Source organism: Anas acuta, chromosome 17 (assembly GCF_963932015.1).
Source record: "Anas acuta chromosome 17, bAnaAcu1.1, whole genome shotgun sequence".
NCBI classification, from domain to species: domain Eukaryota; kingdom Metazoa; phylum Chordata; class Aves; order Anseriformes; family Anatidae; genus Anas; species Anas acuta.
This window is the reverse complement of record NC_088995.1, coordinates 2,583,559-2,598,872: the sequence shown is the minus strand read 5'-3', so window position 1 is coordinate 2,598,872 and position 15,314 is coordinate 2,583,559. Positions and strand designations below refer to the sequence as shown.

Here is a 15,314-nt window from a genome sequence, read left to right as displayed (position 1 = left end):
TATAAAATATTGGTTTTGGGTGGCTATCTTCATACATAAACATTGTCATGTTTTGGAATGTTCTTTATATCTAAGGGCCTGTTAGAAGGTGTAAAGAATTTTGTTTTCTTCAATACCTAATCGTTTTCCATCTTATGATTTGTGTGTGTGTGTGTTGTACAGCAGTATAATTTTTCACTTATTTATTCCATCGGTAGTTATGGTTTGTACAATGTACAATGGTTTCATTTCAAAAATAAAATAAAAAATCACAACATGAATGCTGTGTGAATAATTTTTATCAAGAAACTTAATCTCATTTTGTTTTTAAAATTTAAAATAAATTCCCATTTTATAGTCTTTTAAAATGTGCGTTTTATGGTGTTGTCTTATTTGGTAATGTGTAAAATGATTCACTTGATTCGACCAAAGTTGTTTTGATGTGTTAGCAGAACACTGCTTGGGAGTGGGGGTAATATAACAGCAGCAAACAAATAAATACGGGCGATGTAATTACGGCAGCCTGCAGAATAATTTGGTAATTTAAGGTGCTTACTGCGGGTTTGGTAGTCAGCTAAGGTGTTGTGGTAACTTAAGTTTGGATATAAAGTGTCCTGGTTATTTTCAGTGTTGTGTGTGCTTTGTCCCAAAGCAGTTTCACAGTCTGACAAGCAGCTGTGCTGGCTCACTGCTGCTGGAATAGGGAGCCACGACCAGCTTGCCTGCTCCCGGCTCGTTGGTTTTAATGCCTCCCTTGCATTTAATGGGCTGCTCATGGGATCCTCTTACGAACCACTTCAGTGTTCTACCCTGTGAGAAAAAAAAATATATTGTTATTTTTCCTTTTTTATGGATTAGGGAATTAAATCAGAATTATAAGGGGAAGGGTGGAACTGGGGGGAGAGGGAGAGAGGGGAAAAGAGCGGGTATGAATGAGGGTGTAATTAAAGACAGGTTCCAGAAGAAAAAGACTGAGCAGGTAAGGCTTCTGCCAGTAAAGGAGTGAGCAACAGCGCAGCCCAGAAAGCTGGATACAGAGCTGGAGGTTGGCCCTGTGGTTTGCCTGGGAGCAGGATGGGCAGAAGGGTCAGTGGAGCGGTAATGGGATGGCTGGACTCCCAGCTGCTGCAATCAGCCCCATGGTCTGAGGCTGTGAGTAAGTCTCCTTGAGCTCCCATGCCTCCTTCCTCATCAAAACGGGAAGGCTTATCTTCCTGTCTGTAGATTTAGAAGGATAATTTCTTACCACTAAGTGTTGTGGAGTACGCTGCAGGTATATTTTTAATCAGCTCGAATGTCTCTCTGCTCGATGTGTGTTACAGCTGAATTCTAAGTAAATGGCTGTTTCCTCCTGTGCTAAAAGCCTGCTCTGGAGAAGGAACATCAGCAGAAGATGGGGGCCTATGACACTGTGCCTTGCACTGCGGATTGCTAAAAACAGTAAGAAAAAGCATAGCCAAAAGATGCTGCTGTGGTCCCTTAGTATTTCTCTGTGCCTCCTAGGATTGTTGCTGGTGACGTAAATGCTAGTCAAAAGGTCTAACTCCAAAGTATATATATTTTTTAAGGGATGAATCTTTTCTTGCATCTGTGGTATTTGCACTGAGGATGATTAGAGGAGAAAACCCTTGAGCCGCTCTTAAAACCCTAAACTGAAGACTGCTACCTCAGTTTTAAATAATGGTCTGGTGTACTACTAACACTTCTTTGGAAATTACATTGCTACCCAGCAACTTCATTTTAACAAATTACCTCTTTCCATACAGGAAGAAATAAATCTGTAAGCAGGCCACCCTTGCCAGGTTAATGTGCAGGCTGTTGTGCAAGTCCTGTAGCCAGTGCTGCCACTGATGTGTAGTTGTGAGGTTTCATTAGTTCATGTACATTAACGAACTTTAACCAATTTTACAAGGTTTACCCTGAATGTCGCTTTGGAATGCTTTCATTTTTTGCACTTGGAGTACTGACAAGGATGTCTTGCTGGGAGATAGCTTTGTGTTTGGTGGTGGTGGTATTTTTTCTTCTTTTTGAACACCATTATCACTAAGCTAAGCTAGCAATAATCAGCTTCTTTGTAGCTAAATTATGAATGGCTTTTTCTTAAAAATTGTAGTCATACATAGTGTTGACCAAGAGCTGAATGTCAGTCTTGATTTTAAAGGCTTCTCTTTGGAGCCCTCACATGATATGATGTCTTCCTGCTCCTTCCATGTGTGGGGAGATATTTAACTTAACACAGTGATCTGTCCTGATTTCATGCACTCTAGTGCAGATCACTGCAAAGACATAATTGTGATGTTGTAAGAAAGCCTCTTCCTTCCACGCCCAAGACTCGTTATCTCCATCCCTTGAGTTTTCCCTTGCTCTTATTCCTGGTTTTACAAAGCAGAGAAAGTGGCACATGGCAATTTAGTATTTTCCATCCCCCAAGGAAGACTGTGTAGAAGAGCTTATTTTTCTTTTAAGGTCCTAGAGCTGAACATACATAAACGATTTCAAACCAGTGCTTTGGAGTCTGCCACCTAGAATACAGTTACTCTCCTGGTATTGAAGGTTTACTCTACAGAGTACACAATTTATTTATTTTTTTCTTGATTGATATATAGATCTTTATGTATATTTTTTTTGTGTGTATGCGCTGTCAGCTGCTGTTCTCTCCCCAGGCTAATACATCTGTTGGCCCTGTTGATGGGCTTTTATCCATATCTACAGGGATCCACTGCTTCCTTAATGGTGTTGAGAGGGGTGAAATCCAATCTTCCCCTGGAACTATCGTGCTTATTTTATGCACGGCACCAAGCAGGTTCGTGGGTTAGATCTGAGCCACCTGGCTGTCAGGGGAAGCCCTGGTGTCCCAGACTTTTTTCTGTGACTCCGGGCTGACCCCTTCAGCTGCCTTTGCAGCTTCGCCTGCTACTTCTGTAGCTGCCCTGGCTTTTTGCAGATTGCCTCTGGTCTATAATAAACAGTTTTCAATATTAAAGATATTTCATGGCTTTAAACTACTTCTAGTGTAATCAACATTCTTCAGCAAGCTCTTGGCTGTTCTCTATCTCTTAGGTTTATAAGTTTCCCCCCAGCTTAGAGCCGTTTTTCTGAGGAAGTGTATTGCCAAAGACCTCGTGATGATTCTGTTCCTCATGACCACAGCCAGCTCAGACTTTGCAGTCTTTTGGCCAGAGGTGGTTACGCGTTTCTAGTCGAGGCTTCCCCATACACCACCTCATGCCCCATGAGGTTTTCTAGCGGGGTGGAAGTGCCACCAGTGACCCCCAGGAGGAGTGGGGACAGCCCTGAGGGGCTGTGGGGACAGGGCAGCCTCAGCATGGCTCGGGGGCCTTGCGACATGGTGTCCTCCCTGCCCTTCCTTGGTGACACAAGGCCACTGGATGCCTCATGGGGCTGTTCCGTGATGGTGTAAGGGTAATAGGGTGGGTGCCAGTCATGGCCAAGAGCTGCTTTGGGAACATGGGAGCGGGAAGGACGGCCCAAACCTTTGCGCAGAAATCATTTATATTGTAACCGGGCTGTGGGGATCCTGAGGGAAGGGCCGGGGGCTGGACCCTTCCCTGAGGTAAAATCACCTCGGGGGCTGCACTCCCTGAGGTAAAACCACCTCAGGGCGAGCCCGCGGGGCTGAGGGGGCGCTGCGGGGCGGGCGGCACTGAGGCGGGAGCGGGGCGGGGGAAGGGGCGGAGGCGGCCCCGGCGGCCCCGGCTCCTTTAAGCGGGCGGCGGGGGCCGGCCCGGGGCGGAGCGGGGCGGTGGCGGCGCGGAGCTGAGGGGAGAGGAGCGGGCGGCTCGGCCGGGGGCTGGAGGAGGAGGCGGCGGCGGAGGCAGCAGCAGCGGGGCCATGGCCGCCGATGTGTTCATGCGGCCGGCGCGGCTGCTGGGGGCGGCGGGGCCGCTGTCCCCCCGCACGGAGCCCGATGAGGACTCGTCGGACACGGACGACGGCGGCGCCTCGTCGCCGGGCGGAGGGCGGCGGTGCGGGCCGCGGCGGGGGCAGCCGCCGGGCCCCCAAATCATCCACTCGGGGCACTTCATGGTGTCGTCGCCTCACAGCGAGCACCCTCCCAAGAAGGGCTACGACTTCGACACGGTCAACGAGCAGACCTGCCAGACCTACCAGTTCGGGGCGGCCCGGGGAGGCGGAGGCGCCGGGGGGCGCCTCAGCATCGACGCTTCCCTCACGAAGCTCTTCGAGTGCATGTCCCTGGCCTACAGGTACCGGCTGGAGGAGCCCCTTGGAGGGCTTTGGGGCTCGGCCCCCATCGCTTCAGCATCCCCCGGGCTTTGGGGGGGGGAGCCCCAGGGGCTCTGGAGGCTGAGGGGGAGGGAAGGTCCGGGGGGTTCCCGTGAGGCGCCCCGCAGCTCTTTTGGGTGGAATTCCTCTTTTTTTTTTTTTTTTGGTGACAGGTTCCCGCAAGTAGAAGCTGTCGTTGTTTCCTTTGTTCCGGTGGCTGCGGCTGGGGAGCAGCACTTCCTGGGTTTATCTGCGCCTTTTGCCCACGCTCAGCTTTGGGTTTTCGTCCCTTTCAGGGAGATATCCCGATATTTTCACGTTTGCTCCCTTTGTCTGCCTTCCAAAATGGAGGCAGAGCTTTGGAACAGAAGTGGTTTGGGGAAGATGTGTGTCTGCTTGCAGCTTTTGTTCCGTGTGATACAGCAAAAGGGGATCCGCTCCGGTGCCCTCTGGTAGGCACGGCTTGGAAGTTGATTAAAAGGAAGGATGGAAAGCTCCCCCGAGCCTTACCAGCAGGGAGATTTATCTTCCTTTTACCATCTTAGCTTGGTAAAAGGAAACAAACTTTGCCCACCCCACGTTTCTCTATTCTTTGTTCATTTTACAGAGGCTTTTCTCTGTTTGCAGTTTTTTTTTAGCGAACAGGAAGCAATAGAAGCGCCTGTTCTGTATGTGTAGTGAGAAAACGTGACATAAAGAACCCTCTTAGTCTTTTTACCACAGGAGTTATTAGTTACAGGCAAGTGAGTGAGTCTTAGCAAGGTGTGCACAAAGGTAGATGTGAAATCTTGGCGTTTACAAAGGAAAATAAAACTGCAACGCTTGATTAAAAATTAACCAGTCTGCCCTTACTGTACAGGCTGAGAGGAAAATGCAGAGGAACCAAAAGTATTGCCAGCGACAGAACTTGACTCCTCACATGTGTCTGCTCATCGGCCTCAATCTGCTTTATTTTATGTTGGGTTTCCACCAGTGTGTCTTTGGGATTTGAAGGCTGAGGAGCACCTCTAACAAAGGGAGGATTCTGTGACATAAATCTGAGGGTGCTGAAACCTGTTATAGATGCATACATTTTGCACCAAATTTATGTTGGTGGAAAGGGTTTTATCCTGCTTGTTGGTGGTAGTACAAGGCAGGGTGCAGAAAATGTCTTCTTAGAGGTTGCCAAAGAAAAGCAGATTCTTCATGTTTTGTACATGGGTACCTGAGTGTGGGCTTGCTTCTAATCATGTAAAGTCCTGCCCAGGTTCTGTCTGCTTACTGGGTGGCTTTTTTTGCCTAACAGATTGTAAAATTGTCTCTGAAAGGCGAGACCATTACATCATACTGTGATGAGCATAGGTACAAAATGAGGAGCTGTGATGATTTAAAGAATGGTTGATGGAGCACGGAAGCTGAACCTCTGTACCTGAGGAGTGGTCTCTGTCTGTGTTCTCCTCAGGAAGCACATGGCCCTCAGGTGAACAGCAGCTGCCTCCTCTGCCATGCTTCAGGTTTGGTTTGAGGTGTACGAGCTGGATATGGGGACATTGTAGTTATTGTTGCCTCTGTGGCATCTTCCTCCTCATTATCTGATTCAGCACTGACAAAACCTGCAGATACTGTGTGTACATTTTTCCTACAGCCATCACTGGATAGAAATTCACTCTAGGGAAAAAAAAAAAAAAAACACAAAAAAAAAAAACAAAAACTGCAAAACAAAAAGGTGAAGAAATGTGGTTTGTGGCTGTTGCAGAGCTAGCAGCAAGGGGCATGAGCTAAGTAATCATGTTCCTAGAGCTGGATGATAGCTATGTTAAATATAAAAACAAGGAAGTTGATGTAACAGAGCTGTGTGCTGTATTTATTTACAGTTGACACCCGTTGCTAGTATTTCAGTGTTTAAAGTCTTAAAAAGAAGCACTGAATTGTCTGTTATCTATTAGTTTTACCAATGAGCCAGCAAAAAAAAGTTTTTCTAGATTACCTAGATCACCAGGTCAGGGTGATTTATGTTCAAAACGACCAAATTTATGCTGAATCACGTTCGCTTTGGGATGCACAGCATAGCCTGGGCTCTTTTATTTGGCTATCCTTTTTTTTACTTCCTTTTTTTCCTTTTTTTTTTTTCTTTTCTTATATGGCTTTGTGCTGTTAAGAACTGCTACACGTTTTATATCAAAAAAGCTATTTTCAACCATGAGGGAAGTAATTCCCTCCTGCCTTTGAGCAGTACAAGCTAACCTGATTTTAATTTTCGTCATATGCGCCTCAGTCACGTATCCAGCAGCACAGGTAGGAAAACCTCATTTCAGATGAGCCATTTCACAGGGGGGAAATGTGACTGGGGCATGCTCTGCTGTACAGTTAGGAGATTAAAACAATCTTCTAAATCAATAAGTTACTTATAAACGCTACGGTTTACAACAGGTATCACGTGGGCTGCGCTTTATCTAAATGTCACCAGTTTTTTTCCTGAGATTGATTGTGGAAATCATATCACACCAACGGACGTAAAAGAGCCCTGGTTTTTCTCTTCTCATCCTTTCATCGCAGCCCTCTAAAACACTGTGACCTTGCAGGACTTAGTGTGTGTAGGTGACCCAGGTAACTGTGATCAGCCTGTGGCAGGTAGGCACTTGAAAGGCAAAGATGTAGAAAATGTGCTTTCCAAATTGGAAATGGTCTTTGACATCGTTCATTCTAATAAAGAGAAGCTATGCCAATGGTTGAGTGGCCCATAATGGTCTTTAAGCAGAATTTTGTCAAATGATATGTAATCCTGATAGTTAACTTAGTAAAACCCTTTAATAACTTTACAATTATTCAAATATTTACATTGCCCGAGAATAACTTTCCCAAACTGAACTGTATTCTGAGGTGTTCCGATTCCAGCACATCACAATGTATGTTTTTATTCTCAGATGTGGACAGAAGAATTTTTCCTCTTCCTTTTGGACAGCTGTTGTCTTCAGCAGCAGGATAACGCTCGGCTCCTCACGGAGTCCAGGCTGAAGGCTTACATGAAGGAAAAGCTGTGCCTTAAGAAAGGTCACTGGAAACCATGAATCACCCTGATGGGCTGCAGCGTGGGGATGGGAGTGTTCCCTGTGGAAAGCTCTGCTCTGTGAGCAATGGCATAGAGTTTGCTTCAGTTGCTTTCCAGGTGTGGAGCAGTTAAATGGCAGTGCAGAGTTCACTTGGTACTCACGCCCTGTAAGGGAACAGGAGTTTGATGAGGGCCTGGGACCACGGAGCTCATTTTCTCCATGGAAGCTCCCCTCCTGCGGCACTGGGAGAAGATCTGTGCTGCGGAGAGAATGGGCTGGTCAGTTGTGTGTGGAGTGTGGTCACATACGTAGTGTAAACACAGCACAAGCTTTATTTTAGGAATTAATGAGCATGAGTAGTATCCTTAATGTGGGCGGTTTTCTTTTTTAACTCGTGTTACGTATAATTATGCCAGTTGATGTCAATCTTACTCAGCGGTAGGATGTGATAGGGGCTTTGTGGGCTCCTTTATTATTCAGCAGTCTCAGAGCTCTCACCTTCTAATAAGAGCTTAAGGAGCATGCCAGGTGTTGTACTTCAGATAAGAGCCTTAGCACTGCCATGAGATACTCGCTTAAAACCTCCTGGATCCTGCTCGTTAAAGTTGCACGGAACATGACACTTGGTAATGTTGCACGGACACCGCTGGGAGTGGAGGCATCGGCCAGCGTTTGAAAAACTTGCCAGGTCATTTCTAGATCTCCTCTCTCCTCCTCAGCAATCTGACCCCATCACTTCACGTAGCTGCAAGCCAGAAACGTTCCCTTCGCTGGTGGACTGACGTTAGGGGTCAGCTTGTTTCCAAAGCACGCCTGCCACATTTACTTGGTTAATGCAGCGTGTGCTTTGGGAAGTTCTTAGTGGCGCTAGCAGGTCTGAGATAAAAAGCTTCCAGAACTTAATAATGTGTTATTAGATGCTTAGATGCTGATTTAGGAACTGCTCTGACAGATAGACCTGTACTCATCCCTTGAATGAAGCCTAACTTAGCAGCATTGCTGTGCTACGAGTGCTCGCGGTTAAGGGTAGCAAGGATGCTACCTTCAGGGTGCAGTGTGGATCGGGGCGTTGTTCCTGAGCCTATTACCTTGCGTAGGTCAGAGGCCTGATATAGTCACAAGCTTTTAAGCTCTGCTTAAGATGGGCTTTTAAGTCCCACCTTGCCAACCTTGAACCTCAGGAAGGTCTGCAGAAAGATTGCTGAGCTGTTTTCCTCTCGAAGATGCGTTTGTAAATGTTTAGTGGTGGTGTGAAAAGACATTCGTTGAAATTAAGGTTTTGGTGTCTTTGGTGCTGCACACGACTAGGAAGGAGTGACAAAACCTGTGGGCAGGTTTAGATCCAGGAACAATTCATTTTGTTCTGCTCCTGGTGATTTTGGTGGCCGTGAGCTTCTGGTGGCTTCTGTGGAGCTGGCTGTGGAAGGTACTACTGCGGTCTGGGGTGCGGTGATCACGCTTCTTATAAAAGCCCTGTTGTTGATAGCATCTTGTGATTTACCGTTTAATCTGCATGTTGTGTTGTGGTTCTCTTGTCCTGTGTTTCCACGCAGTAAACAGATCTTATTTTCTGGCTTAAATACAATGTGGATTTCGTAATCACAATTTTTGATGGGTTGCTGAAATAGGGAAGAGGGAGCTAGTGCGTCCTCAGATTGCCAGTTCTCAGTAACTTCTGCATGGTCTGGAAAAACAAAACAAAACTTGGCTGAGCTGCAAGACTTGGAGTTACTTTTACTGAAGGTCTTGTGTTGCGTGGTTGTGGTGTGCTCTGAGTGAAGCAGAGTTTGATGCCCACAGAAATTATCACATCGATTTCCAGCTCTCTCCCCCTTATCATTTTTTTCTTTCTTTCCGCGGTGTGGCAAGAGGAATTAGAGCCAAGAAACTCGAAACTCAAGTCTTAACTTCACTTTCCACATCCTCCTTTAGTAGGTCATTGAATCATTCTTGTTTGTTACTCTCCCATGTGGGGAAAAAACACTCCGCTTCTTTGGAAGGCGGGGTTGGTTACCCAGGCACTTCAGCAGCTGCTTATCTGTCCGCGTGTCCTTAAGCTACGATTAGCCTTAAACAAACGGCTGTCTGCCTGCAGCAAGGTAGAAAGTGGTGGGGAGGAATACCAGGAGCTTTGTAGCCATGCTCAGCTGGTGGCTAGGTGTTTCTGCAGTGGCAGAGGTGTTTGAACTGCAGAGAAAAGTAAAAAACATGAACTCTTGTATGTGTGAGCAGGATTTCCCCCTAATATTTGTTCTCGAGTGATCTCTTGCAAAGAAGGAGGAGGGAGGAGGTGAGGAGTGAGGCTAGGGGCTGGCTGAGATATGGAGCAAAATTAGGAGGATCTCTGAGGAATGCACTGAGTGAATCAGAAGGGCTGAGATAAAACCACATGGTGGAGTTGATAGCGTTGATAGAGGCTAAAACAAAGCAACAACAAAACTTAGCAGTTTAGAAGCTTGGACCAGCTTGGATTTACACTAGTACTTCATTTGTAATTAAAGACCAGGCTATATGCCTGCTACTTCCTTTCCTTTGTATGCAGAAATTAATTGCATTTGCAGTTTTCCTCATCTGTCCTTTGATATTTGAATGTCACTGGCACAAGCAGTCTTTAAAGACAAAACTTCTAAGCTACTTCTGAGGAAAAAGGCAAGGTTTCTGAACTCTTTGATGGCTGTTGAAACATTTTACAGCTTTCATACAATTTTCCTTTCGCTCTGGGAAGGAAACCTTTAAAATATCTATACAACAATTGTAGAGATGATTAGGAAAAGTACTCGTTTCAGTTGCCTCCAAAGAAAATAGAGTTTGTTCTTTGTGTTGCAGACAGCGATGGAAAATTCAGAATCTGATTGTTTTTCGTGCAAGCTGGAGTTCCACTATTGTCACCATTTCTGAAGCAGGAAGGCTCGGGAAGTGGGGTTAGCAAAAGCTGGGGTTTCTAGAAGTGACTGCGGTGGTTTCACTGCTAGAACAGAAATTCCAAACATGGGCTCCTCAAATATATGTTTGCTTGTTCAAAAGGGGGTTGGAAGGTCACTTTTGATTATTTGTTTTGTAGGTAGAATGTGCTGTCTTCGTGCTATTTGTAATATGATTCATGTTGACATCCCTTTGTGAGGAAGGCAGTAATCGCCATCGGAAACGTTCCCGTATGCCTTCACCACAGCTTATTTACTTTGTGACACAAGCACAAAGCTTTTTGCTAGCCTTTACTTTCTGGCCTGTTGATCTTAGATAAATCAGCTAGCTGCTTATTTTTCCCTTTCTCCCATCTGAGAAGGGCCAAGGAGGTCTCAGCACTGCAGAGACTCAGATGTGTGCACCGGTGGGTTAGAGAAGGGGAGACAAAGGCATGGAGTTGAGAAGTGACCTGACACGGGAGTCTGAAAGGAAGCTGTATCAAAGGTTCAGCTACAAACCTAAGTAATAAAGGAAAGGAGGCAAAAGGAAGATTTAGGAGGGAAGGAGGAAGAAGACGTACGGCTGACACCTGTTAGAAAAGCCATTGCTGTTGTAACCGATGAGGAGCTGTACAGGTGCAAATTACAGGGTAATAAAAGCAGGCTGGTGTTTTAATACCCATCTTAACGCATCTGGAAGGCAGCAAGCTGCTGCCTGCCTTTGGCATTCCCTGACCTGCGGGCAAAAGGCACCTGCCTGCACCCTGGGGAGCTGGTGCCTGCACTTGGGAGACAAAGCGTCACACTCCCTGGGAAAAGGCTGCACCTTGCAGGCACCAAGGAAGCTTAAATACCCGGTACATAGCTCTCAGTTGTGAAATCTGTGGCTGCTGGTGGCCCTCTGCAGAATCTAGATTATTTTTCCTAGAAAACTCCTGCTTTTAGAACAAAAGGAGCTGTTGTGTTTGTAGCAGTTTGGGTTTTTCTCCTGCAGAGAGCTGCTCTGTTGGGCTTGGAAGTCCGAATGGCATCCAACTCCCTGAGCTGTCAAACACTTCATTGCCACGTGAGGCTTGGCCCCTTTCTGCAAGAGACATTTGCTCAGGAGGTGAATGCAAAACCCCACTGGCCGCAGGCAGCTGCTTTCCTTCTGCCAGTAGGAGAGCCGAGGGCTGCAGTCGCTGTTCCCTCCTGGAGAAGGTTTCGTTTTGTGCTTCAAGGTGTTCACACCAGGGAGCTATTTAAGAAGGAGCTGAGCATCAGCAACAGTTGGCTACCTGTGTGCAATGCTGGTGGTTCTAAGGTTGGGCTGTGCTTGCGTATGTGCAACAGAAAATGGGAGGACCAAGGCCCAGGCTGTGATGAGTAGCCCTGAGAGCTGCTTCGTCACCTCCAGGCTGTAAAGGAGAGGGCTCGGGCCGGGTGGGAGGGCCTGCAGGATTCCCACAGAGCAGTGTTCGAATCCAGTTTTGTTTAATTAACGATATGTCAGTGTGCTTAGGCCAGACCGTGGCTGACCTACTGATAACCCTGGTGACACGATGTGTTCCGTGCCACAGCGCGGTGCTTGTACAGAAGGGGGGTCGATTGCTCACGTAACTGAGCGTTTGACTCGATGAATTGCAGACTTGTTCTGTAGCTCGTCCAAATATCTTAATGACTTGTCACGTTTTAATGACTGGTTAAAGTTTAGTTGGGCAACTTTTTGGTCTGCAGTTTTGCATTCACAGAACATTATTTACAGCACTAATGCACAGTTACAGGCTTTCTCATCCCTCTGCTTCTAGTTCAAGCAATGGTGTCATGCAAGGAAGCTATGCTATGTTTCATGCTTTTTATTACCTGATTTTATTATGTTTGGGAATGTCTTGCATATAGAGAGAAATACATATATTTTTTTAATGTCATGTGAGATTTCTGGATTTCCAGAGGTGTGTATTTATTGCTCGTTTATACCACACTGGAGCGAGCGGAGGATAAATTTGCAATTAAACTGCGTATGTTTTGTTTGCCCTTCTCTCTTTAATCGCAGATACTTCCCTGTGCATTCCCTCAGTGATATGGGAAATGAAGCACAGAATTTGGGGGAACTGAGCAGGAATAGAAGAGCCTCGGCTGCGCCCAGCTGGAGGAGGAAAGGCAGCCAGCTGAAGGGACCTACTCCCTTTCTTCCACAGCCATCCTCCTACAAGCGCAGGAATCTTGTTCTTGTAGCTTTGTTTCTGTGTGAGCACAGAAAGGCTTCCTCCCGTCTCGGTCGGGAAATAAAAGGGTGGTCTTGTCTTCGCCAGTGTTTGGTGGAGTCAGCTTGTACTAGGGCTGGCTCCTGAGTAAGAGCAAGAATTGCAGAGCTGAGCCTTAAGGGTGACTTGGGGGGGAAGGAAAAGATCCAGACAGCCTTGTTCTGGTGTAGTAAGGTTGTCCTTCCTGAGAAGGAAGATTGCCATCGTTAGTGCTGGAAATGAACAAGTATAAACTGCACTTTTTGTGCTTGGGTCTTGCAAATCTGGGGGCAAGGTGGCATCTTGCAGGTCTCTCAAAGCGGTGTTTGTGTGGTCTCCTGCTGTGCTTGCTTCCTGCAGAACCCTTTTGAAGCAGCCCTGCTGCAGAGGTAACTGTGTTGGGAGTTCAAGTGTACACCAGCCCCTGGCTGTTGCTAGAGCAGTGGTGGTAAATTTGGGGGCTTGGTCCTGAGGCTGGGTAGGAGAGGTGTGCAGGAGCATTCCTCACTCCTGCAGTTTGTACTGCATCCTGCACTTAGGACAGATCTACAGGAACGTGCATGATGTTCACAAGATGGGACCTTTTTTTTTTTTCCTCTGATCCTTCCAGCAGCGAAGCCTGTTAGTCCTCATGTATCAGCGTGGACAGGGGATTTTTATTTTTAAGCAGTATCTCTGCATAACAAGATCCAAGCAAACACTGCAGAGGCACGAAGGACGCTTTTGCTGCTGGAATCTGTCATCTTCATTGTTTTCAGAACTCTGGCGTGGGATGTTTACTCAAAATCCTGGCCTCCGTTTCCCTCTGCCACTTCATTTACTCTCTCTTCCCTCAGGGCCTGGCAGTAACGGGGGCTTTGCCTGCAGCAGTTCAAGGACGCGGCAGCTGAAGTGTGGGGCTGAGACTTGTGTCAGGGCTGCAGTGAACGCAGCGATTTCTCAGTCTGACAGCCACAACAGCTCCCTGTCGGTGTGAGCAGGTTGTCCAAACCCTGTTCCTGCCTGCATCACCCCGTCTCTGCCAGGGGCTGCATCGCCTTGGCTAATTTCTCACCCGATAAGGTCCTAGTGCAGGAGGAGAGCCCATCAAACCAGGAGTGACGGTACAGAGCCCAGGCCTGTGTGATGTTATTTTCGTGTCTCTGGAGCAGCTGGAATGAAGTGGCGTTGGGATTGCACAATAGATCTAAAAATAACTTGGGCCCACTGCATTTAATTACTGTCTAGCAACTGTACATTTGTGTGGCTAAACATGAGCCAGCAAAGACTCTTCAGCTAAACTTGTTCTTGCTGCATCTTGCATCCAGATCTGAGGCTGCTGTTAAACTTTTTCACTGTTTATCTTCACTAATGACGTCATTCCCAAAGGGAGAGCTGCCCAGTTCCTCGTGATTCTTCTCTGAAGTCCGGGGCTGCTCTTCAATCTCTCTCCTTACACAGACCTTTTGGTTCTGGAGCTGTGGTATCACACCTGAAGTAGCCTGTGCTAGTTACTGAGAGCTATTACTTTGTAGCAGGTTAGAAACAGAAATGAGCAACACAGTAAAAAAGGAGAGGCATGCAAGTAAAAATGAAGAAAAAAAAAAGTAAAAAAGGAAATAGCTGAGCTCTGGGCCTGGCAGCTGTCAGAGAAGTGCCAAATGGGAAAAGGCCCATTTGGAGGATCTTGTTGCATTTCTGATGTGCCAATCAATAGTTATGGATATTACCTGCTGCCACGTTTCCCAGAGCAAAGAATGATAAAATTTGTTATTTTCTAGCATGGTTGGTCTCTGCTCATTCTGATGAATTCCTCGATGTTTGTACAGAAGCCGTGGCCACGTAGGCAAGCAAGTTAAACTGCTAAAGTGATACTGAAAGTGGGAGCTGCCAGCATCAGGAGGACTTGCTGCCTTTGAGGGAGGTGACACAGCAAAGTCTGTGCTCTGCTAAGCTGTGGATTCAGAAATGGGCTCTGAGATTCACGTCTGCTAGCAGCACGGAAGGACCTGGATGTTACATACCATTCCTCTCGTGCTAGCTCATTGCGGATGGTGTTCAGCAGAGGTAGGAATGTTCCCCACTATGCTTTCAGACTCCTGCATGTTAATGTCTGCACGGATACTCAGCCTGGTCCAGTTTTCTGTTTGCTGGGTAAACACATAGCCCTGGCAGGATGGAGGGCGAGGACGTGATCGGAAAGCACGGCGGTGGCATGCCAAGTGTGGGGATGCAGGGAAAGGGAGCGATCTGCTTGTGTTTGCTCTCTTACAACACAGCTTTTGAGAAAGAAAATCAAGAGGAGGAACTGTAGTGGGGCAATGGGTTAACGACCTCAGAACGCACGCAATAATGACTCCTTTGGATTTGAGGATATGGAAATTTTAAAAAAGAAATAAACTGAAGGATTTCAGTATTATTGTGAAATACTTAGACCTGCTGTGGAGCAAGAGAAGTACTTCATATGTTGACAGCTTGTTCCAGATGAACCTCGTGTTGGGGTGGGAGAAGTAACTTGACTAAAGACACAGATGTCCTCAAGGAGGAAACTGCACGTACTGCAGGTACTTAGCAATCATGTTTGACAGCTAAAATGCATTGAAAATAGAAAGCAGATGTTGTGAAATAGCTGAGAGCCTGAAGCAATCTATCAAAAAGCTGGGACATCTGAATCTGCTGCGGCAGTCCCCACGATGGCTGTTCTCTGTTAAGAAAGCCATTATCCCTGCCTTTTCTACACAAAGAGCTGCCAGATCAGTACAAGTTCAACTCACATCGGTATGATAAAAAAAAAAAGGGGGGGGGAATATAGACACAGCACGAGGAGAAATAAAGGTTCTTCCAAATCACTTGCAGGGAGTAGGTTGGTATCATTTCCTTTTACAACTGAGAAATGTTTACAAAAGACTGACCTGCTCAGAAATGTGCGTTGAGTCAAGGTATGCAGAGGGCTCGGT

General features: G+C 46.6%; 1 protein-coding gene across 3 annotated transcripts in view; it reads left to right on the top strand.

Moving 5' to 3' along the window:
* Positions 1-3,720: 3,720 nt before the first annotated feature.
* The window catches only part of MLXIP (MLX interacting protein), a 46,564-nt gene continuing 34,970 nt past the window's right edge, over positions 3,721-15,314 (top strand). The window contains exon 1 of one of the 3 annotated variants that reach the window (XR_011088643.1): positions 3,721-4,205. Coding sequence is in view for 2 of the 3 variants with exons in the window: in XM_068654514.1 (XP_068510615.1) it covers positions 3,832-4,205 (374 nt within the window). In the remaining variant the exon portion in view is untranslated. The remainder of the gene's footprint in view (positions 4,206-15,314) is intronic. The other 2 variants (XM_068654514.1, XM_068654513.1) reach the window with 2 other exon arrangements.